The sequence below is a fragment of the Copadichromis virginalis genome, linkage group LG8 (genome assembly GCF_057382275.1).
Source record: "Copadichromis virginalis isolate Kocher_CV1m ecotype Utaka linkage group LG8, C_Virginalis_male_GT1.1, whole genome shotgun sequence".
Taxonomy (NCBI): domain Eukaryota; kingdom Metazoa; phylum Chordata; class Actinopteri; order Cichliformes; family Cichlidae; genus Copadichromis; species Copadichromis virginalis.
Window position 1 is genome coordinate 18,794,969 of NC_140625.1, and position 24,825 is coordinate 18,819,793.

General features: G+C 39.9%; 1 protein-coding gene and 11 non-coding genes across 13 annotated transcripts; all 12 read left to right on the top strand.

Moving 5' to 3' along the window:
- Positions 1–301: 301 nt before the first annotated feature.
- nrap (nebulin-related anchoring protein) lies at positions 302–22,926 on the top strand. Of its 2 annotated transcripts, XM_085466303.1 has the most exons (43): positions 302–559; positions 944–1,038; positions 1,273–1,360; positions 2,528–2,632; positions 2,957–3,055; positions 3,197–3,304; positions 3,446–3,550; positions 3,669–3,776; positions 3,872–3,979; positions 4,063–4,170; positions 4,860–4,976; positions 6,636–6,740; positions 6,887–6,994; positions 7,174–7,278; positions 7,433–7,531; positions 7,613–7,717; positions 7,854–7,961; positions 8,077–8,184; positions 8,293–8,490; positions 8,615–8,719; positions 8,808–8,906; positions 8,992–9,096; positions 9,950–10,057; positions 10,194–10,351; positions 10,961–11,114; positions 11,208–11,312; positions 16,305–16,403; positions 16,623–16,727; positions 16,837–16,944; positions 17,082–17,195; positions 17,283–17,480; positions 17,975–18,079; positions 18,336–18,434; positions 18,608–18,712; positions 18,799–18,906; positions 19,100–19,411; positions 19,501–19,605; positions 19,826–19,924; positions 20,059–20,163; positions 20,279–20,386; positions 20,523–20,834; positions 21,530–21,685; positions 21,859–22,926. In XM_085466303.1, the coding sequence occupies exons 1-43, from the start codon at positions 494–496 to the stop codon at positions 22,141–22,143; spliced, it is 5,400 nt and encodes a 1,799-aa protein (XP_085322429.1). In that variant the 5' UTR covers positions 302–493; the 3' UTR covers positions 22,144–22,926. The 2 variants fall into 2 exon arrangements, with proteins under 2 accessions (XP_085322429.1, XP_085322430.1); XM_085466304.1 differs by lacking the exon at positions 2,528–2,632.
- trnac-gca (transfer RNA cysteine (anticodon GCA)) lies at positions 12,069–12,140 on the top strand. Its single transcript has one exon. It is a non-coding gene; the product is annotated as a tRNA-Cys (tRNA).
- On the top strand, positions 12,270–12,341 carry trnac-gca (transfer RNA cysteine (anticodon GCA)). Its single transcript has one exon. It is a non-coding gene; the product is annotated as a tRNA-Cys (tRNA).
- trnac-gca (transfer RNA cysteine (anticodon GCA)) lies at positions 12,602–12,673 on the top strand. The gene has a single exon. It is a non-coding gene; the product is annotated as a tRNA-Cys (tRNA).
- Positions 12,775–12,846, top strand: trnac-gca (transfer RNA cysteine (anticodon GCA)). The gene has a single exon. It is a non-coding gene; the product is annotated as a tRNA-Cys (tRNA).
- Positions 12,948–13,019, top strand: trnac-gca (transfer RNA cysteine (anticodon GCA)). The gene has a single exon. It is a non-coding gene; the product is annotated as a tRNA-Cys (tRNA).
- On the top strand, positions 13,121–13,192 carry trnac-gca (transfer RNA cysteine (anticodon GCA)). The gene has a single exon. It is a non-coding gene; the product is annotated as a tRNA-Cys (tRNA).
- trnac-gca (transfer RNA cysteine (anticodon GCA)) lies at positions 13,294–13,365 on the top strand. Its single transcript has one exon. It is a non-coding gene; the product is annotated as a tRNA-Cys (tRNA).
- trnac-gca (transfer RNA cysteine (anticodon GCA)) lies at positions 13,467–13,538 on the top strand. Its single transcript has one exon. It is a non-coding gene; the product is annotated as a tRNA-Cys (tRNA).
- On the top strand, positions 13,640–13,711 carry trnac-gca (transfer RNA cysteine (anticodon GCA)). The gene has a single exon. It is a non-coding gene; the product is annotated as a tRNA-Cys (tRNA).
- Positions 13,813–13,884, top strand: trnac-gca (transfer RNA cysteine (anticodon GCA)). Its single transcript has one exon. It is a non-coding gene; the product is annotated as a tRNA-Cys (tRNA).
- On the top strand, positions 13,986–14,057 carry trnac-gca (transfer RNA cysteine (anticodon GCA)). The gene has a single exon. It is a non-coding gene; the product is annotated as a tRNA-Cys (tRNA).
- Positions 22,927–24,825: the final 1,899 nt, after the last annotated feature.

Sequence of the window (24,825 nt, forward strand, 5' to 3'; positions counted from 1 at the left end):
TTGTAAGTCTACAGAAACTTGCCTTAAACAAGCAGCCTACACTTTGTGTTTACATGCATGGCTGATGACTTGACTAAGTAAAAGTATTACACAGGGAATCACAGTTTTATGTTGTTAGTCATGTGGAGATACTCAAAGTTGAGGTAGCTGTCCAACTGAGGATCATTACACATATAGATTGACACGTGAACTCTCTGTCACTCTGTTTCCCCCTCACTGCAGACAGACAGCTGGACTCGGCCAGTCTTTGAGCACGGGGCACAGAAGGGGGGTGGTCCATCATGGGACATGGTGTGAAGTAAGAGCCAGTTTCACAGTCCCACAGTCACAGAGCTAAGTTTTCAGCCACCAGAGACGCACTACCGCTACTGTCTGGGATTCCCAGTTCCTCAGCTAAAGGGCCGTCTGTCCGTCTGACTGACCCGACTTCATTTTGGCCAATAGTTTTATTGGTTTTCCCGAGAGATTTTGAGAAGAAGGGAAAACATTCACCATGCAGTCTTGCGCCAGGTGTGGGTTTGTGGTCTACCCAGCTGAGAAGATCAACTGCATTGACCAGGTAATACATTAAAGCATTTATAAATAAATGCCTTCTTGGGTTAAAGTGAACTCTCAAATGTGTCTGTGTTAGCCATAAAACTAATAACAGCTGCACAATGGTTATGGATATAAGATTGTTTTTAATTAAAAGACTGGACAAAAAAAAGACTTACAGTTTAGCAGTGACATTAAAGCTTTAGAGAATCGGTCATTGAGTCCATGTGGAAAAATGTGATGTGATTACTGATGTTATTCTGGGCCTCTTATTAATCAGATATAACAGAAATTACTTGTCCAGCATTTTTTCTCTGCTTAATGAACTAGATTCCAGTCATGTTTCCTCTGAACACGGATTTAAAGATTCATGGTCTGTCTTTCTTTTTCTTTCTTTCATTTTTGGCAGAATTGGCACAAAGCATGTTTTCATTGTGATGTCTGCAAAATGGTACTCACTCCAAATAACTTTGTCAGCCACAAGAAGAGGCCATACTGCTCTGTGTAAGTAGGAGTCAATACTACTGCAATGCCTATTGAGCGTTTGTAGTTAATCACCAGACATGATAAAAATAAATAAAAACGTAATCTTTTTTTAATGAGTAAAGCACAGAGGAGGCAAATTAACTGCATCTTAGTAAACCACGATTGCACAATAGCCAGGGTCCCATTTTTAACGTTGTGAATTACACCTGGTGTGACCATGTTGGCAACTATATGTGTATCTCATCCTTTCAGGCACAATCCAAGGAACAACACATTCACAAGCGTCTATGAGACCCCCATCAACATTAACGCAAAGAAGCAAAGTAAGGCCAGCAGTGAGGTAAGAGGACATCCTGAGCAAAACCACAGCAGCAGCATGCATGCCATACAACATGTTTCAGTCCTCTGACTCACTGGCATTGTTGTTGCTGTCTATGGCACTAGAGGAAAGACAGTTTATGGCTGTGTCTACTCTAAAGATTGTTATTTATACTGAACACCGAGGTCTAAAAAGGCAGTAAAAAACTTGAGATTTGACCCTGAGCATTTGTATCCATTACTGTTGGATCACAAAGGTCTAAATCCTTCTTTACGAGAGGTGGTCGGTGGTTCTGAGGCCGTGGTGACGGAGGTGGTTTGGAATGGAGACTGGCTCAGGTTATTTCTGTTTCCCTGACAGGGGCTAGATACCCCCCTCCACTTAGCCCACTTTATGCTTCAACGGGCTAAAATTATATGTCAGGAAAAACAGCTTCACATCCCTTCCTCTCCTCTGCTCAGCCACCTGTTTCTGTCTGTCTGAGTCTGTCTGTGCCTCTAAGTTCACGCAAGGCTCTCATGCTTATATTAGCAGTAGGCTAGCAAGCGCCTCGGCTACTGTTTTAAGCCACTGGAGGGATGTGGGAATTAACATTTCAACATTTGATCTGAGGGCTGACCTCGGATCATGAGTGGCCCTCAACCCCCTGTCTAGATTTACCCCACTGAACATTTAAAAAGTGTATATCTTGCTTGGGTTAACATGCAGCTTTTGCTTTCTTATTCCTATTGATTGTACTTTATACCCTTTAGGCGATGATGCTCTAGAGACGTCACTCTGTCCTGTCTCTTCCTCTGACATAGAGCTATTCTAAGATTAGTTTGGGATGGTTTTTACAACTCTAGGATGATATACAAAGTACTCTATTCTGGTTTGTTCTGGGCAGGTCTTGTACCATCTTGAGTGGAACATCTTAGTTATTAATACCAGCTCTCTAACATTATCCCTTCATCATTTAGCTTTTCAGCTCAGGTTCTCCTGCAGCACAAGAATAGAGAGATGTTTGGCACTGTTTAAGTAAAGCAATACCAGTTAGGACTAGCAGTAAAAAAAAAAAATTTTTATTTTTAGGTGATTAGTAGCATCCAACTACCAAAATGGATGCTGCAGTCACATGTGCAGCGTCTGCATGTGCAAATGCTCGCTGGCCTTGGCTTAATGCTTGTCATCCATGTGCCATCCTTGTAGCTGAAGTATCGCGAAGATGGCGAACGCTTTATGTCCACCTTCCACTGTGACACGAGATCCATGGAGCTGAAGAAGGCTTGCCTAGCCAATCAGATGGCCAGCCAGGTGAGCTCCTGGGAGAGCAACTGGCCATTGAACCCTTTTAAAGGGAATTTTCAACCCAAATTCTTATCTTTATCAAATAAAAGAGAGAAGAATTACAAATTATTCTTCAAACTTCCTAATTTCTTCTACTTTAGTATTTTAATTCAGCCAAATCTTTTGTCTGTCATGAGTAAGCACTTGTTTATTTTTTGTATCATTTCACATAAATGAATTGCATGGCTTATTTAACAGGTTCATAAAAACCTTGCAAGATGCATAATTGCCTGGTTTAGGAACATTTGTAATTGACCATGTTTATCTTTTATATATAAACCGGCCTTTCAGTCTCAGTCTGAGTTCTCACAGCAGCAGACCTGGTATTCAGGGATGGTGAGCAACCAGGAGATAGTGACAATGTCCCAGGCACAGAATACCATCAGTGATGTGAGTACACGTTTTTTTCTCACTGGTTGTTGTGTTGTTGTATCATGAGTATATTCTATTTAAATAGTTGATATAAAAAAAACTTACAATTTTTAACAGTGTTGGTCACATGGCTGATTTTGTGGCTTCTTTTTTGTACAGGTCAAATACACAGAAGAATATGAGCAGTCAAAAGCAAAGGGTAGCTTCCCTGCAATGATCACACCGGGCTACCAAACTGCCAAGAAGGCAAATACCTTAGCAAGTAATGTAAGTGGATTTCATTTAGCTTTCTGTACCTCACAGAAAAGATTAAACTTCACTGATTTTCCCTTTCTGTTAAACAATCCATGCAAGTTTATCAAAAATTCAAGAGGCCAAATAAAAATGCTTTGTTGTCTTTCTCTTCAGCTGGAATATAAAAAAGGACACGAGGAAAGAGTTTCCAAATACACAACATTTGTGGACCCCCCTGAGGTGATTCTGGCCAAGAAACAAGGACAAATTGTTAGCGATGTAAGCCCTTCAGACATTGTTGACTTTTTTTTTTTTAACTAGCTCTGCTCAACTATAAACATATATATTCTTACAATAATATATTTATGGATATGAGGCATCACCTCTTTTTCATCAGTATGCCTACACAGAAGAATATGAGCAGCAGAGAGGTAAAGGTAGTTTCCCTGCACACCTTACGCCTGGATACAAAATGTCAAAGAAGGCCACTGAGCAGGCCAGTGACGTAAGTAGTACAAAACAAAAAACAAAAAAAACAGCACACACATATGCAAGTAAATACTAATGCATGTAAATGCTGTTGTTTTCATGCTGAACCAGATTAAGTATCGTCAGATGTACGAACAGGAGATAAAGGGGAAAGCCAGCGCTGAAGCGGCTGTTACTGAGATTGTCCATGCCAAAGAAAATGCAGAGAACTTCAGCCATGTATGAAAATTACTGTCACTGTTCCATCAGTTTGTTTTAATTCAAAGTGAACTAAATAAAGCAAAGTGCTCTCCTGTTTCCAGATTGCCTATACTGAAGAATACGAGCAACAGCGAGGCAAAGGCAGTTTCCCCGCCATGATTACGCCTGGTTATCACCTTGCAAAGAAGGCACAGGAAATTGCCAGTGATGTAAGTATCAATCTGACTGTGGACCCAGTGAAATATTTCTAAAAGCTGTAAGTATCTTTGACAAACATGTAATTGGTCCATCTTGGTAAATGGACTGAGTCTTATTTAGCCCTTTTCTACTCTCCCAGCGCACTCAAAACGCTTTATACAACATGCCACATTCACTTTCTTCAGTGCTTTCTCACTAGCATTCACACTCTGATGGATGAATCGGAGAGTAACCTGGGGTTAGTATATTGCCCAAGGATATTTGGCATGCAGACCTGAGGAGCCAGGGATCAAATCACAAACCTTCCGATCAGCAGATGACCTGCTTTACCTCCTGAGCCCCAAATATGTTGAGTCTAACATTTAGATGCTTTGTTGTGTAGGTGTTGGAAGGATTGCATGTAGTTATAAAGGGAGCTTGTATCTGTCATCTAGTCATGTGGACTAGTAGTAAATGTTGTCAAAACATTGCAGAGTGTAGTGTGTAAGAGTTTCAGCTTCATCAATCAAGTGTCCTTGTCAACACCGGGCAGAATAGCAGACGAGGGACAACAATGAGGAGACTTGATGTCATCATTCTCTAAACTATCCGCAGTGAATGAATTAGACTCTGTTTGTGTGTGTTCCTCAACCTTGCAGGAGCAAAACTGTTTGTCCTTCTCCTCCTGCAACACGTTTAGTAATTTTTCATCTCTTTCCAGTTAAAATACAAGAAAGACTTAAACAAGATGAAGGGCACGTCACACTTTCACAGTCTGTCCTCTGAGGATAATCTGGCACTGAAGAACGCACGAAAAATCAACAAGATTGTCAGTGAGGTGAGGCTCGTGAGAAGCATACAACCTTCGCTAAATACATTTGTGTGTCTAGATTTATTCAGAGCGTAGGGAAAGAACAATGTGAATATTCAAATAGCTTTTTGTCTAAGCAACAGTCAGTCTCAGGTAAATGTATGTATGTGTGTTTAAGAGTGGGAGATATTGGGTGTACTGTGTCAGCGTCCAGCAGACATGAAGCCTCCTGAATTGCATTTTCAGCATCTCTGAAATACTTGTGTGGTGAGGTGACAGCTTACCTCCAAGGTCATGGCCCATCCTGCCAAACTAAGGTTACCTCACACTGCGCTTTATTTTTAAGAATCTATTCTTAGCCTTAAAAATATGTGTGTTAGAAATTAGCTCTTATTCTGAATCTAATTTTCCACCAAAACCACACAGACACATTATCTCAGTTTTGTTTTTTTGTTTTATGCTTCAAATAATGTTTATGATATAATGACAGACTGTAAATAAAGAACATAGCATGGTTAGTGAGTTGCATTTTAAACCCTGGAGTGTAGTCGTTTTGGCTTTTTAATCCAAAAGTAGAAATATTTGGATGAGAAGTTATCAGCTAACACTAGTGCTGCTCTATACTGCGAATTGTAAAGTATTTTAAGTAAATACAGGGCAAGTATTTCAGATACCAATGCCCACACTGATACTTTTTAACCTATAAAGGCAGCTTGTGTAGCAAAGAGCAGCATGTCATGATTTTAAAAAATGAATCATCATCATCATTATCATCATCATCATCATCACATTTAATAAACACTAAATCACTTTCAGTTTTAGTTTACACAATAAAACACACTTTTCAGCTTTTTATTGCTTATGGAAACTGTTTTTTGGAGACCTGGAATGTAAATGTGCCTGTCTCTAAAGCACTTTGTGCCAGTTTCTGTTGTGCTATAGATTTGACAGTGAACACAAGAGTACTGAGGTATATTTTTGCATTAAAAAACAAATATTTAACCCAATTCAGTGGACTACATACTCAAGTAAGAAGATAGAAATAAAATATCAATCATATAGCACTACTGTCGATCCAAAACCAATACCAGCGTTGGATTAATCTGCCCACCACAAGCTAACACTAGCAAACGTGATTAGCATGGTGCATCAATAGACTTTATATTAATACTAAATGTGATACTGGTATTTCACTCACCACGCTGGAGCACAAAGCATTAGATTTCTCAGATAATTTTATGAAAATATTTTAAACAGCTCCAACGATTCAAACAGCATCCAGAGGTTGAGATCAGTGACTTTATTTGCACTTAAGCATAAAGCTAGCAGAAAAGACGGCCCCAATAACAGCCATGATCACATAACTTCAAGCACCAGTGTTTAAAGGTGAGGTTTCCCCTGTGTGATATTTTCATGATAAAGAGACTGACATGTTAAATAGGGAAATGGTTTTAATGTTAAGCTCAGCAAAGCATGTTTAAGATTAAAGGTTGGTCTCAGAGACTCTCGAGTGATGATGGAGTGTCAGTGATGGTGACTGATTAGTGGGAGGAACTTTACTGTATATTTAGCCATGTAGGCACCAATGTGCCACAAAGGATCAGCTCTCACTGTGGAAAACAGAAAAATGAGGTTGTAGTGAAAAATGTTACAGCTTGGCTGCTTTATTTTTACGTTTGCTAACAGGTGGAGTATAAAAAAGACTTGGAGAACAGCAAAGGACACAGCATCAATTTCTGTGAGACCCCACAGTTTCAAAATGCAGCCAAGGTTGCCAAGTTCACCAGTGATGTAAGTTTAATCGCAAAAACAATGTCAAATATATATATTTTGATAATTTTGTAGATTTTTTGACACCCTACAAACAACGTATTTATATATTAATACCTGATATTAGCACATGAACATGTTTCTTTTTAAACAAATATTTTCTATAGAACAAATATAAAGAGAAATACACTACTGGTATGAAAGGCCACTATGAAGACTCGGGTATTGATAAGAAGACCATGCATGCCATGAAAGCGAGGAAGCTGGCAAGTGATGTAAGTCTTATTTTTAATCAAATCAGTGTATTAGATCTGCTTGGTTGGATTTGATTTCATATTACACGGATAAAAAGAAACAATTTTACATGTTTAATTTGTAAATAGAAAATGATAAACTGTCAACTGTCTGTGCGAGTGATTTTATTGATGTGGTGGTTTTGTCCTGCATATCTCAGATTACTTATAAACAAGGCTGTGAGCAGGAGCAGGCTGAATACAACTACCCGGCCAATCTTACGCCAGGTTACCAAAGCCAAAGAAAACTGGATCCACTGAAAGAGGTACAGCCTCCAACAATATAATTAAGACAAAGGGACATTTTAACGCTAAAAGGGTTTTTTTTAAAAGCACTTAAAATCAGAAAAATTATTCAAATGTAAAGTCGGTTCTCAGATAGCAAACTTCATCCCAGCGCTGTTGTCATTGTGGTTGCAGAAGAACTACAGGCAGCACATTGACCAGGTGAAGTACAAGTCAGTGACAGACACACCTGACATTGTTTTGGCCAAGAAAAATGCTCAGCTTGTCAGCAACGTAAGTAAACAGTATAACACCATGCATAACACTTAATAAGTTTCTTATTTTTTCTAACCATGTAATTCATGTGGCCTCTAGTTAAATTACAAAGCCGGGTATGAGAAGACAAAGCATCAGTACACACTATCCCAAGACCTGCCCCAAATCCAAAAAGCCAAAGCCAATGCTGCTTTGTGTAGCGATGTAAGTTTACTCTTCTCACACTTGCATCAATAGCTTACCTTCACTCGTCATGCAAGCACCCAGAATTCAATACCAATCCACATGATCTATCTTGTTATTGGCATTATGATGCCATAACCCATTTCTGTTTCTTCAGATTAAATATAAAGAGGAGTGGGAGAAGACAAAGTTTAAAGCTTGTGAAATTGGTGTGGACGATCTGAGCGTCAAAGCAGCCAAGGCCTCCCGAGACCTTGCAAGTGACGTAAGTAAACTCACGCTTCTCTTTGCTGCAAAGACATCTAAGCAAAAATCTAAGTGGCTTTAATCAGAAGTAAAAGCTGGCAAATGAAATCAAGTCAGACGGGCATGTGTTTCAGATTAAATACAAAGAGAGTTACATGAAGAACAAGGAGAAGGCTGTGGGGGTCAACGTGAGCGACTCCAAGACTCTGCACTCTCTGCAAGTGGCTAAGATGAGCAGTGATGTAAGTAGAATTGCTTGACCTGCAATGTAATAGTGTAGACTTGTGTGACTCACACAAGCCCAGAGTATAACCTCAGAGGTTACCTATTGCTTTTTGTTACAACTTCAGATTGAATACAAGAAGGGCTCTAAAGAGAGCCAGGCCCAGTACAGCCTTCCTCTGGACATGATCAACCTAAGCCATGCCAAGAAGGCCCAGGCACTCGCCAGTGACCTGGAGTATCGCACAAAGCTCCACGACTACACAGTCATGGCAGATGACATCAAGGTCCAGCAGGCCAAAAAGGCTTATGCCCTCCAAAGTGAGGTGAGAGAGCCACCTGAGGGTGATATTTTGGTTAAGGGGTCTCTTTTAAATGCAGAGACATGAAGAAAAAGGCAAAGAGAAGTCTTTTGGAGAAGTCTTTCTTGACATTTGTTCCTCTCTGCAGAACCAGTATCGTTCAGACTTGAACTGGATGAAAGGAGTGGGCTGGGAGACCGAAGGATGTCTCAACATCACTCAGGCAAAGAAAGCTGGAGAGCTGCTTAGTGATGTGAGTGGAAATGTGCTTGTGTTTATATTTTAGTTTGTTGCTGTTTTCTTTCAAGCACACCATTTATTTGGCTGCTTTTTTCTCTCAGACCAAATACCGTCAGAAGGCAGACAGCATCAGGTTCACCCAGGTGGCTGATGATCTCTCCATCAAGCACGCAAAGAAAAGCCAGGAACTGCAGAGCGATGTAAGTCTCCACTTTAGAGCCGGAATGAGACGCCATTCATTCTAGTGCATTCTTGCAGTATATACTAATCTATGTGACTTTTCAGTTGGCCTACAAAGCAAACACAGAGCAGATGCTGCACCAGTACACCATCACAAAGGACGAACCTCTTTTCAGACAAGCAAAGGCTAACGCGGACCTTCTCAGTGCAGTAAGTTCATTTATAAAAAAATTGATGTAGAAAACAAATATTCACATTTTTAAACTATATCTGTTATCTGCTACGTTATACAAGCTCCTCAAGAATGTGCAGTTGACTGCCGTGTGTCTCACACTTGAACTGGTATAAGTTCATGCATGCAATCATTTGACAAATTATGTTTTAAAGGGACTTTATGTGGAAAACCAAGTACGTCCCTTGTTCTTTCATAGAAATTAAAAAGGTAAAAAACTAGCTACCAGGATCTGCAGAAAACGATTACTTTCAGTTATTGCTGCTGAAGATGATTCTACAAGTTAATGAATCATAGGGTATCATTACAAAACTGTATATATCAACCAAATATATATCAACCAAACACACACACACATATATATATATATATATAAAATGTCACAAACAAACTGTATTTTATCTTCTTAAAAGCAGTTTGATTCTGTGACCTGGTTCGACATAGTGTTGTTCTCAGAAAGCGGAATCTATTTAAGCCAATTTCTTATATTCAGCTGAACTTATTTAGTGTCTCCGTATGGTACAAAATCAAGCTGGTTAGCCAGTTATTCAGTCCAATAATTTAAAATTATCAAAATTAGATTTGCTTTTAAAAATCCACATGACGTGATATAATGCACTTTAAGTCTTTTGAAATAGCAGCTCACGCACCGTTCAACGTGAAATTGTCTTTCACGCTTAATTTGTCTCACAAATTGTCTCTAGTCTGTCTCACGCAGCCCTCACAGTTTTCTGTGTTTTCACCTGAAGGTGAAAGCAATTTAACGAGTTTCTCAATATGTGCGTGTGAGGTGCTGATATGATTTTTTTCCTCATGCATTTGTCTTTGCAGAAAGTGTACAAGAGCAACTGGGAGAAGCAGAGGGAAAAGGGCTTTGAGCTCCGTTTGGACTCCCTATCTATACTCACAGCAAGAGCCAAGAGAGACCTGGCTAGTGATGTGAGTTTCTATTCTCTTTTACTCTGAAATTTGCAATAACCTTAGGTTAGGTTGAGTTGCAGCATTTTGAAATCATTGGATTCTTTAAGAAGTAGCATTTAGCATCTTGAACCATTTATTTCTTGTCTTTTTGCAGGTGAAATACAAAGAGACGTATGAGAAAAACAAAGGCAAGATGATTGGCATTAAAGCGGTCAGTGAGGATTCTCAGATGGCTCACTCCACTCTGGCCACCAAATTACAGAGTGATCGCCACTACAAAAAGAACTACGAGGACACTAAGACCAAATACAGGTGAGGCCAAGCTTAGTTCTTTACACCCAGATGCATCTGGTACTAGAGATAAAGTAAAGGGAGTCATTTATAGTTGGGTATAGTTTCTTAAATCTGTGTTGCATGGTCTTCTTCAATTAATTGGTAATAAGTGAAGCAATTCATTTTGCATTTTCTGAGTTAGCGAGGTCATTTAGCCCTAATATTCTTATCTTTATACCTCAGAGGGTAATGATGCATGTGTTATAGCATTTCAGTAACTCTAAAAATGAGATAAAGAGCTTATATCATTTATCAGATATCAGTTGAAGAGGAAAACTACTGACAGAAGCTTTTAGATTATTACAAACATTATTAGCAGATTCCTTAGCAATATCCTGCTTTCTTTTCATACCAGCAGCAATTTAGAAAGTTTTACAGGACATTTCATTTCAAAAGGTCAAACAAGCTCTGATAAAGACTGCATGAGCCATCACCCCAGATAAAGTCAAAGTAAAATGAAGTGTATTATCCTTCTTTTTAAGTAGACCCCAATCAGCAAAGAGCTGAACTCAACTCAACAATAACTGACCTTTCATTTTCTGCAGTTTTGGAACAAAGCTCCTCATTGAAACTAATCTTCATTTCCAGTGTTTCCCTGGATATGCTGAACATCAGCCATGCCAAGAAGGCTCAAGACCTGGCAACTGAGACCAATTATAGGACTATACTCCATGAATACACTACTCTGCCAACTGACATTAATGTTGCCTGGGCGAAGAAGGCTTATGGACTACAAAGCGATGTAAATCTTACTTTTAGGCACTGGAATGACCAATCATTTCATGCAAAAGTACTGCAGAATTTGATACTGATATGTGCGCACGTCTGTTTTCAGAAACAGTATAGGTCAGATTTGAACTGGATGAAGGGCGTTGGCTGGGAGGCCTCGAAATCTCTGGATGTCCTGCAAGCAAAGAAAGCTGGGGAGCTGGTCAGCGAGGTAATGTTTAATACAAGGCATTGCTCCGAGTAGCTATAAAACAATCACTGTTAAATGTTATTAATATTTCCCCCTTTTATTTTTAGTAAAAATGAGGCAAAAGTATTCTTTTTTTAGATCAGTCTCAATCTTCTTAGTGTTCAGTTTGGTTAGAGAGTTATATCACAGAAACTTCCAAGGTTTAAAATCATATCTGTTTATATATTTTTCAATTCAAGTTGAAGTTCATACTTTAAAATATGAGGAAATCTGATTTTACATGTTAAAAAACATAAAACTATAAAGCTCATCCAACATATCCAGGCATTCTTTCAACTATGAGAAAACTTGCTCCTTCAGGCCTATGGGCTAAATTTCCATTCAGAAGCCCAAAACTATCAGGCTTCTGCTCTGTGGAACCAGGTCTCACTTTGAGTACAAGAGACATATAATTTGACATTATGTAATTTAGCATTTCTTGTTGCCCTAACTGATAAGTTCATGTGGATTTCATCTGAATTTGATAGCTACAGGGGTGGATTTTTAATTCGATTCAGGGCGTATAAGTCCCTGCTTCCTATAATTTCCAGATGCATAATGGGTGTTCTAATCTAATGAACCAGGTCTTATGTTGAACTCAGGAGAGAGGTCTCTGGTTCGAGTCCGGATGCCCCCTACTTAGCAAACATTCTTGACTGTCATGCATCTTAGTGCTTTCAGACACAATCCGAGTCAAAGCCTTAGCTATTAGGGTTCTTTTAAAGTATTAGGAGGAATGGGGGTATAGCTCAGTGGCAGAGCATTTGACTGCAGTTCAAGAGGTCTTTGCTTCAAGTCCGGATGCCCCCTACTTAGCAAACATTCTTTGAAGGCTTGACTTTGCGTTCAGAAAAATCTAAACCTTTAAAATTTCCCTTTTGTCCATTTCTAACGTTTAATTTCATGAAAACTTTGTCAGGTTGATTGGGCATGGGTATTGGGGGTATAGCTCAGTGGCAGAGCATTTGACTGCAGTTCAAGAGGTCTCTGGTTCAAGTCCGGATACCCCCTACTTAGCAAACATCCTTGACTGTCATGTATATTCAGTTACAATCCGAGTCAAAAAGCCTTTCCTATCAGGTTTCTTATGGAGCATTTGACACCAGATCAAGAGGTCTTGGGTTCAAGTCCGGATGTCCCCTACTTAGCAAAACTTCTTTGAAGGCCTGACTTTGCGTTCAGAAAAATCTAAATCTTTAAAATTTCCCTTTTGTCCATTTCTAACGTATAATTTCATGAAAGCTTTGTCAGGTTCATTGTGCAGAGGTATTGGGGGTATAGCTCAGTGGCAGAGCATTTGACTGCAGTTCAAGAGGTCTCTGGTTCAAGTCCGGATACCCCCTACTTAGCAAACATTCTTGACTGTCATGCATCTTAGTGTTTTCAGACACAATCCGAATCAAAGCCTTAGCTATTACGGTTCTTTTAAAGCATTCCGAGAAATGGGGGTATAGCTCAGTGGCAGAGCATTTGACTGCAGTTCAAGAGGTCTCTGGTTCAAGTCCGGATACCCCCTACTTAGCAAACATTCTTGACTGTCATGCATCTTAGTGTTTTCAGACACAATCCGAGTCAAAGCCTTAGCTATTAGGGTTCTTTTAAAGCATTCCGAGAAATGGGGGTATAGCTCAGTGGCAGAGCATTTGACTGCAGATCAAGAGGTCTCTGGTTCAAGTCCGGATACCCCCTACTTAGCAAACATTCTTGACTGTCATGCATCTTAGTGTTTTCAGACACAATCCGAATCAAAGCCTTAGCTATTAGGGTTCTTTTAAAGCATTCCGAGAAATGGGGGTATAGCTCAGTGGCAGAGCATTTGACTGCAGATCAAGAGGTCTCTGGTTCAAGTCCGGATACCCCCTACTTAGCAAACATTCTTGACTGTCATGCATCTTAGTGTTTTCAGACACAATCCGAATCAAAGCCTTAGCTATTACGGTTCTTTTAAAGCATTCCGAGAAATGGGGGTATAGCTCAGTGGCAGAGCATTTGACTGCAGTTCAAGAGGTCTCTGGTTCAAGTCCGGATACCCCCTACTTAGCAAACATTCTTGACTGTCATGCATCTTAGTGTTTTCAGACACAATCCGAGTCAAAGCCTTAGCTATTAGGGTTCTTTTAAAGCATTCCGAGAAATGGGGGTATAGCTCAGTGGCAGAGCATTTGACTGCAGATCAAGAGGTCTCTGGTTCAAGTCCGGATACCCCCTACTTAGCAAACATTCTTGACTGTCATGCATCTTAGTGTTTTCAGACACAATCCGAATCAAAGCCTTAGCTATTAGGGTTCTTTTAAAGCATTCCGAGAAATGGGGGTATAGCTCAGTGGCAGAGCATTTGACTGCAGATCAAGAGGTCTCTGGTTCAAGTCCGGATACCCCCTACTTAGCAAACATTCTTGACTGTCATGCATCTTAGTGTTTTCAGACACAATCCGAATCAAAGCCTTAGCTATTACGGTTCTTTTAAAGAATTCCGAGAAATGGGGGTATAGCTCAGTGGCAGAGCATTTGACTGCAGTTCAAGAGGTCTCTGGTTCAAGTCCGGATACCCCCTACTTAGCAAACATTCTTGACTGTCATGCATCTTAGTGTTTTCAGACACAATCCGAATCAAAGCCTTAGCTATTACGGTTCTTTTAAAGCATTCCGAGAAATGGGGGTATAGCTCAGTGGCAGAGCATTTGACTGCAGATCAAGAGGTCTCTGGTTCAAGTCCGGATGCCCCCTTCTTAACTGTCTTTGCAGGCCTGACTTTGCATTCAGAAAAATGTAGATGTTAAATATTTCCCTTTTGTCCATTTCTAACATTTAATTTCATGAAAGCTTTGTCAGGTTCATAGGGAAGGTGTATTGGGGGTATATCTCAGTGGCAGCGCATTTGACTGCAGATCAAAAGGTCTTTTGTTCAAGTCAGGATGCTCCCTACTTAACAAACGCTCTTTGCATGCCTGCCTTTTCATTCAGATAAATCTAAATCTTTAATATTTCCCTTTTGTCCATTTCTAACGTATAATTTCACAGAAATTTGACTGCAGTTCAAGAGGTCTCGGATTCAAGTCGGGATACCCCCTACTTTGTAAGCGTTCTTGGGTCTCGTGCATCTTAGAATTTCCTGACACAATCCGAGTCAAAACCTTAGTTGTCAGGGCTTTTTCCAGGCCTGACTTTGAATTCAGTAAAACACTGTTCCTTAATTTTTCACCTTTGTTCATTTCTAAACTATATTTTCATACAAATGTTGTCCTATCCTTTGACTCTCCTCGTTCTTAGTATTTCCTGACACAATCTGAGTCAAAGCGTTAACTATCAGGGCTTTTTCCTGGCCTGATTTTGCATTCAGATAAACGCAGTTCCTTAGTATTTCACCTTTGTTCATTTCTAAACTATATTTTCATACAAATGTTGTCCTATCCTTTGACTCTCCTTGTTCTTAGTGTTTCCTGACACAATCTGAGTCAAAGCCTTTGCTATCAGGGTTCTTCGAGAGCATTTGACCCCAGATCAAGAGGTCTTGGGTTCAAGTCGGGATTCCTCCTACTTAGCAAACATTCTTGATAAATTCTTTTGGCCATTTTCTTGTACCTACATTTTCCAGAAGCCCATCCTGTAAAGAATCTGATATCTCAGAAGTCACTTCTTTTTATCTGGTGCAGTCTTTTTTGTAATGTTCTGCATATGATACACGAGGCTGGAATCTACATGCACTATTCTTAATCTCATCATGAGCAGCCACTTATTTGTCATTCCACTCATGTTACCACCATTAGTTTATGAAACAGAACAGATCTTGGAGCCCGTCCTGAGCAAGCATTTTTCTGTATACTGTTTGTGAACATGTGGTTATGTATCTATCTAACAAAGTCTCCTTTTGTTTTTCCATCTTTTTGATTTTTTTAGGTACTTTATTTTTTAGGATCCATCCCACATAGCAGAAAAGTCTGGTCTGGATCTGGTGTCAAGCCGGCACAGCTGGCTGACTTCTGGCATGGCAAGTGATATGTCATCCAGATATGTGCCAGGCCTGATGTAGATGGCACTGTTTATGCGATGGCATGCCACATCTGGCCCTATTATGTTTTGGTTTATGTGGCCCAGGCTCATACAAAACAGGTCTGGCCCAGATCCGGCATCAAGCTGGCACTTCTGACTGACTGGTGTCATGGCGGGGTGTATATCAACCAGATGTGGGGCAGGTCTGGCAATGATGGCACTATTTATGTTACCATTTTCCTGTTTTAGTTAGAAGACCCAAATGCCATGTTGCGATACTATACTGCTATGGTAGCCAACGTTTCAATTGCAGGTTTGACAGGTTTGTGATGTACACTTTATCCTAAACCTAGTGAGGGTTTAGTCATGTTTACCACTGGGTGGCTGAAGCTCAGGAGGTAGAGCAGGTCACCTACTGATCAGAGGGTAAGTGATTCGAGTCCTGCCTCCAGTCTGCATGTCAAGAGTTAGAATATAGTTAGGAAGCACCCAGTTTAGACAAAGTGTGTGAATGTGGCATGTTGTACAGAGCACTTTGAGTAATCTGGATGACTAGAAAGGCATTATATAAGAATCAGTCCATTCTCTGTCTGAACAGAGTTTTGTCTTGCTAGTTTTCCACTATTATTTTCCAGTACATGTTGTTATTACATGGCTTGATTAAGGTACACATTAGGCTGACATCTGGGGCCAGAGTTCAAAATGTTCTGGGCCAGCACAGGGCCAGCAGTGTGTCTGCAACTGGCCCATGTGTGAGCCACCTCTGGCAAACCAGATCGGGGCCGTCATTCTTTTCGGTATGTGGGCCATGTGTAAGCACATTGTGTGGGCCAGATCCAGGCCATACCAATTTTGCTATGTGGGATATTTATGATATAGTGTGTGCCCTCTAGTGGTCCCAACACGTATATGCATTGAGTTTTTTATGGTTGCCTCCCATTGTTACAGCCTAGTGTTCATCACTGGGGTATTTTTCTTCTCCAGAAAAAGTATCGTCAGGATGTAAGCGCTCTGAAGTTCACCAGTGTTGAAGACACTCCAGAGATGAACCAGGCCAAACTAAGCAACAAACTTGCAATTGATGTAAGTTCAGCTGACATTTGTAGCCTCAGCCATATGTTATTATTGCGTGATATAGCATACAACAAACATGTTGTTACCTAGCTTGTTGAGTTTTTTTGGCCCACTTGACATATGCCACAAAAACCACTGTAGCACCTAGAAGTTCACCAGATTGAGTTATTTTAAGGCTTGTTTCATTGCGGTAAACTGATCTTTAGTGCTGTTTTTTCTTCTTTACAGAGGTTGTACAGGGAGAAGGGTGAAAACATGAAGCACAACTACACACTGAGTGGAGAGTTACCTGAGTTGGTGCAAGCCAAGCTGAATGCCATGAATATCAGTGAGGTAAAACCATACATAGGCACATTTAGTCAGTCAAAAAGTTCTTCTCTGCGGCAGGTTTTATATAATGTTTTCGCGGTGAAACTGAGTTTGTCCATCCGACACATTTCAGACGCAATACAAGGAATCTTGGAAGAAGATACGTGATGGCGGTTACAAGCTGCGTCTGGATGCCATTCCTTTCCAATCTGCCAAAGCATCTGCAGAGATCCTCAGTGATGTGAGAATCCATTTCATCATATGAAACCACATTATTACTATTTTTTAGCAGAAAGTTGAACTGAAACTGCTCTTGTCAACACAGATTTTCAAATAGCTCTCCTCACTAAGCTTTGTGTGTTTTGTGTGTCATTTCAGCAAAAGTACAGAGAAGAATTTCAGAAGACCAAAGGGAAGATGATCGGCCTGAAGGGACTGCAGGATGACTTGAACATTGCTCACTCAGTCTATGCCAGCAAGCTACAGAGTGATGTGAGTACTTAGTTTCTGCAGTTTAGCTGATAGAAATCATATTTTAATGATTATACAATATTCTCGTAATCACATTTCCCCATCTAGATCAAGTATAAGAAGGACTCTGCAAAGGAACTCTCAAAGTTCCACCTACCCATGGACATGCTGGAGGTTGCACATGCTAAAAAGGCACAGTCATTAGTCAGTGACCAGGACTACCGGCTGTCCCTGCATCAATACACCGCGCTGCCGGATGACTTGAAGCTGCTAGCTGCCAAGAAAGCATACACCCTGCAGAGTGAGGTGAGAGTGACGGCAGACAGCTGCTCGCAGCATCTTTTATTTATAGATTTAACAACGCTCTTCTGTCACAACTGAGCTTGCTGTGAAAAAGAGCACAAAGGCAACATTATTTGTACTTTACAATTTTAAACCATTAAATCAATGAACACATGAAATGCTGTATTTGTAGATCAAAAAAAAACCTTTGCAGTGGTTGTTTCTATGTAATGAGACTTGTTTTTACATTCAGAGATGTGATCAAGATTTTCAGTTTTTAGTGCCAATTGTTGAGGCCAAGCTATTTTAAAGAAACAGCTAGTATCTGATACTTAAAGTGTGTTTGAGGCTGGTTACAAGGCTGGTTTATTTATCTCTGTAACAGACAGCACACGTCTACCAGGCAAATTGATTATTAAAGGCTGAAACTTGTACTAGATAGTAACTGACAGTAATAAAATGGAATCACGTTTGCTTCTGTAATATTCCTATTTTATTCTTTTTTGTCCACCCTACAGAAATTGTATCGCTCTGACCTGAACTACCTGCGTGGCACAGCCTGGATCGCCACTGGTGCTCTGCAGATTGAAGGATCCAAGAAGGCCACAGACCTCATCAGTGAAGTGAGATATCCCCTATGCTTTTCATTTACTTTCTGCCCTTTTTAGTGCTTTCAGTGCATGTTAGGTTGCCTATATTCACCCTATCTTGATGCATGATCAAGGGAAATCGTATAGTTGATTCTGGATCTGACGTTTTCAGTGGTAAAAATGTTTCACTATAAATTTTCTGGGTTTAACTTTTGATTTTGTTGGTGGGAATTCAAAACATTGACTTGATTTACACCAAAAACTAACTGTTTAATTCTCTCTGCAACAGAAAAAGTACCGTCAGCAGCCGTACAACTTCAAGCACACCTCTGTTGCTGACTCTCCAGATATTATCCATGCCAAACACAGTTCACAGATTGCAAATGAAGTAAGACAATAACGTTACTGTTTTAGTTTCTCCTTTTCTTGTAAATGTTTTTTTGCTTGCTTAAGCTGCAACGTTCCTTTTTAAGATTACTAGAAATAACCAGGCATGTTACTTTGCTGGAAATATTTGATGATTTGAATGATAATAAACTGGGATTTATCTCTCTGTCCCAGCGTTTGTATAAGGAGAAAGGGGTGAATGACCAACACAGCTACACTATTACATCTGAGAGGCCAGAGATTACACAAGCAAAGATCAATGCAGCCAACTTTAGTGAGGTACTTAACAGCATACAGTGATCATAAGCATGTTCTTTTCAAATGTTATATGTATATACAATATAGATAACTTTTTTTCTTTGCAGATAAAGTACAGAGAGTCCTGGCACACTCTCAGGGCTCAGGGATACAAACTCACCATGCAGGACATCCCCTTCCAGGCTGCCAAGAGCTCCACGGGCATCGCCAGTGATGTAAGATCACATTTGTTGAACAGCACAGCAAAACCCAAGCATTTAAAGAGTTAAATCAACCATGATTAAGTTTTTAAAAAAAATGCTCACTCTAAGCTCTGGTAAAGTAGGAATCGTATGCAGGGTTTTGTATCCTTTTGATTAAAATTTGCAGATCAGTTCCAGTTGATTAATCTAACTTGTGTCTCTGCAGTACAAGTACAAACACAACCACCTGCTGGAAAAGGGGAAGCACATTGGGGTCAAATGCATCATGGACGACCCACGTATGCTGCACTGCCTGCAGGCCGGCCGATTGGCCAGTGACCAGGAGTACCGCAAGGATGCACTGACAACCAGCGGACAGTACCACCTCACGCCAGACATGATTAATCTGGTGGCGGCTAAGAATGCGCAGGCACTGGCCAGTGACCAGGACTACAGGACGAGGCTGCACGAGTACACGGTGCTCCCTGACGACATGAAGGTCAAATGGGCCAAAAAGGCTTATGAACTGCAGAGTGAGGTGAGGGCTGGGAGTAAAGAAGAGATTAAATTACTAATAGGAAGTGCAAATGTCCTGACTCATCTATTGCTCTATTACTTTATGTTTAGAAACTCTACAAGTCAGACCTCAATTTCATGAAAGGGGTAGCCTGGGATGGAGTGGGTGCGCCTCAGCTGGAGTCTGCCAAAAAGGCTGGAGAACTTATAAGTGATGTGAGTAATGCACCGAAACCTGTTAATTTATAATATTGCTGCAGTTTACTGTCAAATTAAAGTAATATATCCATCATGTTTATGGTTTTAATTAAACTCCTGTAAGGTTATGAGCTCCAGCTCTGACTGCATATGAAGCTGAATTTAGCATTTATGCAGTATTGCTTTAAAAGCTTTCGCCATCTGTGTCTAAATGTGTGTGTGGTCTTCCTTCTTGCAGAAGAGGTATCGCCAGCTGCCAGACAGCCTGAAGTTTACCTCAGTACCTGACTCTCCTGATATAGTCCACGCTAAGACTAGTTATCAGCAGTGCAGTGAGGTAGGAAGAAGATGGAAATGCTTATAAGAGAGAACTGATTCAAAAACCTGATTCCGCTCTAAGTCTTTTGCTGTCTTAGCTGCTGGCGGTGATATTTCTACCTTGTTCATGCCTGTGCCTCTCATCCACTACAGAGGCTGTACAAATCTGGAAAGAATGACGACATGCATAAATACACCTTGCATCCAGATGATCCAGACTTCATCAGAGCAAAGATGAATGCCCAGCAGATTAGTGATGTAAGGCACATTTATCAGCTAAATACTTACAAAAAATATTTTTTAAAATCCTTTAAAAAAAGATGATAATATCTCTACATAACATTTTAATCTTGAGCATTATTTTTCCACGAAGAAAGTTTACAAGGCGTCTGGGGAGCAAGTGAAGACATCGGGCTACGACCTGAGGCTGGACGCTATTCCCTTCCAAACTGCCAAGGCTTCCAGAGAAATCGCTAGTGATGTGAGTTATGGGCCTTGTTGCATTGAAATACATTTTCGAGGCTATTATTCCAGGACAAACATTTTTATACTATACAGTAACAGTATTAAACAAAGGCATTTAAAGGATGCTGACCCTGTATTTCTCCCTGCAACAGTTCCGCTACAAGGAGGCTCACTTGAAGGAGAAGGGCCACCAGGTAGGCCTGCGCTGTGTGGAGGATGACCCTAAGATGTTGCACTCTCTGGCAGCAAGCAAACTCCAAAGCAACTTAGAGTACAAACGTCAGTCCAAGGAGGAACGTGCCCACTACAACATCCGCCCAGATCAGCCTGAGTTCCTGCACGCCAAAAAGAGCCAAGCTCAGGCTAGTGACCTCACCTATCGACACAAGCTCCACGACTACACCTGTGACCCCGAACAGCTCAATGTCAAGCATGCAAAGCAGGCCTACAAACTGCAGAGTGATGTAAGTTGTGATGCTCGTGCAACTGAGCTGGATCTGAAAATATAATTACTGTCATTTATTGATGTGTCATTTATTGATTGATTGATATGTATTTAGGGAAGAAGCACTGTTAGGTGCTCAAAAAGCAAATGTCTTGTGCAACAGTGGGACCTATGGCATGAGCCAAATTCAGTGTTTACTTTTAGTCACACGATGATCCTGAAAAAACAAGCATGTGTACTTTTAACACGGACAATTGCCCCATGGATTAACATTGGGGTCATTTTGTGGTTGCTGGTTAGAGCGTTCTCATTATTGAACTGGTCTGTGTATTGGTCTAATAATGAGCCACAATTCTGTGAATTCTTTTACCCTCTTTGAGTTTATTGTTTTGGTTTTCCAGTTTACAGATCCCATGTTTTTTGGACCTTTTGAATCATTCTTGCAGTTTTAAGCCACAAAGTATAACTGCTCAGTCAGAGCAACTTATTTTTGGCTTGTTTTGTTGCCTTAATCAGAATCAGAATTCATGTTTTTTTAATTAAAAAACTAACTGACTATAAGCCCAGGCCTAACCAAAATCTTCCAAAGATTGAATGAAATGTATTGAAAACATTAACCCCAAGTTATTTAAGAATGCCATGTATTAAATTTGGGCCACTTGCTTATTTGTAGTAGAAATATACCACTGTCATTTCTTTTCTTTTTTATTCAAGGTGAACTACAAGTCGGACCTGAACTGGATCAGAGGAGTGGGCTGGACCCCTCCTGGTTCTCATAAAGCAGAGCTTGCACGCCGGGCTGCAGAGTTGGGGCTGGCTGATGGAGTTAGCGCTGATGAGGCTATTGCGAAGTATCAGCAACACATGATGGTAAGTTCATCATGGAATGGTGACAATAGTGATTAGTACAGTGTCTTTAAAAAAAACAAAAAAAACCCAACATATATATATATATATATATATATATATATATATATATATAAAATAAGGAAGTCCTTAGACAGCAAAGGGTCTTGAAAACGTCCTCTCTGTCTTCCTTTCAGCTGCATTATCAGCAGATGATGGAGGAGCAGCAACAACAGCAACAGCAAGCTTCTGAGCAGGTGGAGACCAGTGAGGAGATCCAGCAAGGTGTCAACATGGATGCGATGGAAGTTCTTCATGTCAAGAGGAAGAAGACCATCCAGACCGTGCAGAAAAAGTCCAGCACCACCACAACTTCATTCAGATCCATGGAGAAGAAGTCCAGCACCACCTCATCTTCGTCTTCAGCCACCCTCCAGAACACAACCAAGTCCAGTAAAGTTGCTGCCATAGAAGAAGCGTAGAGCAAAGGAGAAATTTGGAGACAGAGATGGTCACTTTTAGAAAGTGTGCTTATATTTTACTGTGTTATTTTACTACTTTGATGAAGCGATAATTGTGACTTTGCAGTTACATGAGAAGCCACAATATTATCAGAGCTGCTATAGATGTAATAACAAACTGCAGCAGAGTTCATATGATTAAGAGTGAGATTAAGCATGTTGAACCAGGACAGCACTAGTGATGTTTGTTGGAAGGATTGTTGGTATTTGTGTGAGTGCTAAGGTGTAAATTTCAACTGAAGAGCCATTTTTAGCAAATTCAAGCAAAACGACAGGATTAACAAAGCTGAATTAAGGTTATTGCAGGTTGAAGGTCAAACTGAGTGGAATGCTGAAGGAAAGTTTGTGCTTTCATATACTGAGTGTATTTGGAAGAAATATGGGCTGGACCAGATTGTTATATGGCCACTGATGCAGAGTGCAAAGGATTTCAAACTCATCTTTTTACACTTTGCTTGGTCCTTTTTAAAAAAAAATCTGATAAATACTGTATGCTGAAAGTTCAAATGATGAAAGCACAAAACCTTGTTGCAGTCTTGCAAAAAGGTTTGATCATTTTATGCACTTTCAACCAATGAGTAAGAAGTATAAGCCTACTGAAGTGATGGGATCTACTTTTGTCTGACAGGTTCAGCTTTGTGAGTTTGTGTCTCTTTTAACTCAAAGCTGGGCTCGGAGTAAATTCTTGGTTTTATCAATGATTAATAAACTGTTTTTGTTGGGTTGTTTTCCCAGGCAAACTAAGCTTTTGTCCCTTTTTATTCCCAGAATACAAATGACTGCTAAGTACAGAAAAACACACAGCAAAGTAAGGTGAATCACATGACTGATGTTGAGGTGATCTTGCTCCTGATCTAGCTGTATGTATGGATGCTGGTGTAGACACCAGGCTTGTTCTTCTGACCACAGCTCACCACTAGAGTGACATAGTGCATGCTGTTTGTGATTACTTTCACACAAACCCCCAAAAATATATGGTCACACACACCAATGGGCCTCCAGAATCAGCCTGCAGTGTCAGACAGACCAAGATGTTTTATGTAATGGATCACTAACATTTTTGATGCATCTTATGATGTAAAAGCAATCTGCAAGAATTTTGGATTACTTTGATATAGAACAAACAAAATAAAATACAAGTTGCCTGAGAACTCTTCCAAATTCAAAAGACATACAGTGCATCCGGTCTTTCAGTCTTACAACACAGTATTAGGGCCACATTGAGAGATTACAGATGTTTCAGTGTAAACTACAATGGCTGCTATAGCCTCTGTAAAAGTGCTTTGTGTTGACAAGTTAGTGAAATGCATCCATCTGTCTTTACTTTGATCTTACCCTGTTTTGTTTTTAGGCAATTTTATTTCCTGCCTTTTAGATTGCTCTCTCTGACATAATTTTGGACCTCTTTCTTATAAACCCTTCTGCTGCCCTTTGTTAAAATCTGTTTGCTAACTGAGGTTTTCCATACTTTAAGTTGTTTTTTGAGTTATTTAGCTTCAAATTCTCCAACATGCTTCCCTGTGTCTATGTCATGCATTTGTATCCTTCACAGGTTCTGCTATAATAATTATCGTGTCTTATTTTCCTTTTAAAAGGAAGAATTAAAAACACTGCATTTGATAAATGTGGCAAACCAGTGTCGTTGTAAAGGGCCTCGGCATCTGCCATCTGAATTTACAAGAGACACATACCTGCAGTGTTTGTTACATCCGAGACCCAGAAAGTCTGAGTATGTGGTGAAAGGATCTTCCCCAGTTTGAATTTCTCTCTGTCTCTCAATTTCTAATATAACAGTCACATGACAAAAGTAGACAAAAAGTATATAAACTATAGCAGAGTTATCAAACTGTAAAGTGAGCTCAGATAAGGAAAATAAATGCAAGGCACAAAAAAGCAAATATTCTCTAAAAAACAACAAAATAAACATATGTACTTTTTTCCCTGGAAAAAGCAAATTGATACTTAACATATTAAGTAACTTAGAGCAACATATGTTGCCATCTGGCCAATCCAGATGTGTTATTTCAGATAATGTCTCGAACAAACCACATTCTGCACCTGCTTGAGCGGCATGGTTTATAACTCTACAGATGAGAGCCAATTTGAAACATTTCAAGATTTTTTGTGTGAATTTAAAAAGAAACAGCAGTAGCAAAGCATGTTTTCAAGAATCCTACAATTGGTGTCCTACGTTCATAAACACAGAGCACAAGTTAGTGAAATCCATCCATTCTCTTTCTTTCTTATAAATCATTCTGCTTGATGCAACACAGTGACAAGTTCAAATGTCATATTTCCTGTTCAAAACCCGATTGATGGGGGTTCATCCTGGCCCCAGAGTTGTATTTTATGTCATGTCACTGTCGCTTTATATAAATCTGTTGATTTTAGTTATCAGAAGTAGAAGGAAACCAGTCCTTTAAGTTTTACAGAGTTCAGAATAGCTAGTTCAGATGCTATGGAAGCCTCCTCCTGCAACTGCAAATTCTACATTAGTTTTTTCAATTTTATTAAACTTTATTAAACTTAAACTTTACTAATTTAGCAGATGAGCCAAGTCAGACACATTACTGATCCCAAGAGGTAAATCAAAGTTATTCTTATTATTAGTTCATTTAGTTTAGTCAAAAAGTTTGAGATGAT

What these genes read in the sequence shown, in the direction of transcription:
- nrap (XM_085466303.1), top strand. Translation starts at nt 494, where the DNA reads ATGCAGTCTTGCGCCAGGTGTGGGTTTGTGGTCTACCCAGCTGAGAAG. An exon ending in AACTGGATCCACTGAAAGAG is followed by an intron (nt 7,279 to 7,432) that starts GTACAGCCTCCA and finishes TTGTGGTTGCAG; the next exon opens with AAGAACTACAGGCAGCACAT. An exon ending in ATGCAGCCAACTTTAGTGAG is followed by an intron (nt 18,713 to 18,798) that starts GTACTTAACAGC and finishes TTTTCTTTGCAG; the next exon opens with ATAAAGTACAGAGAGTCCTG.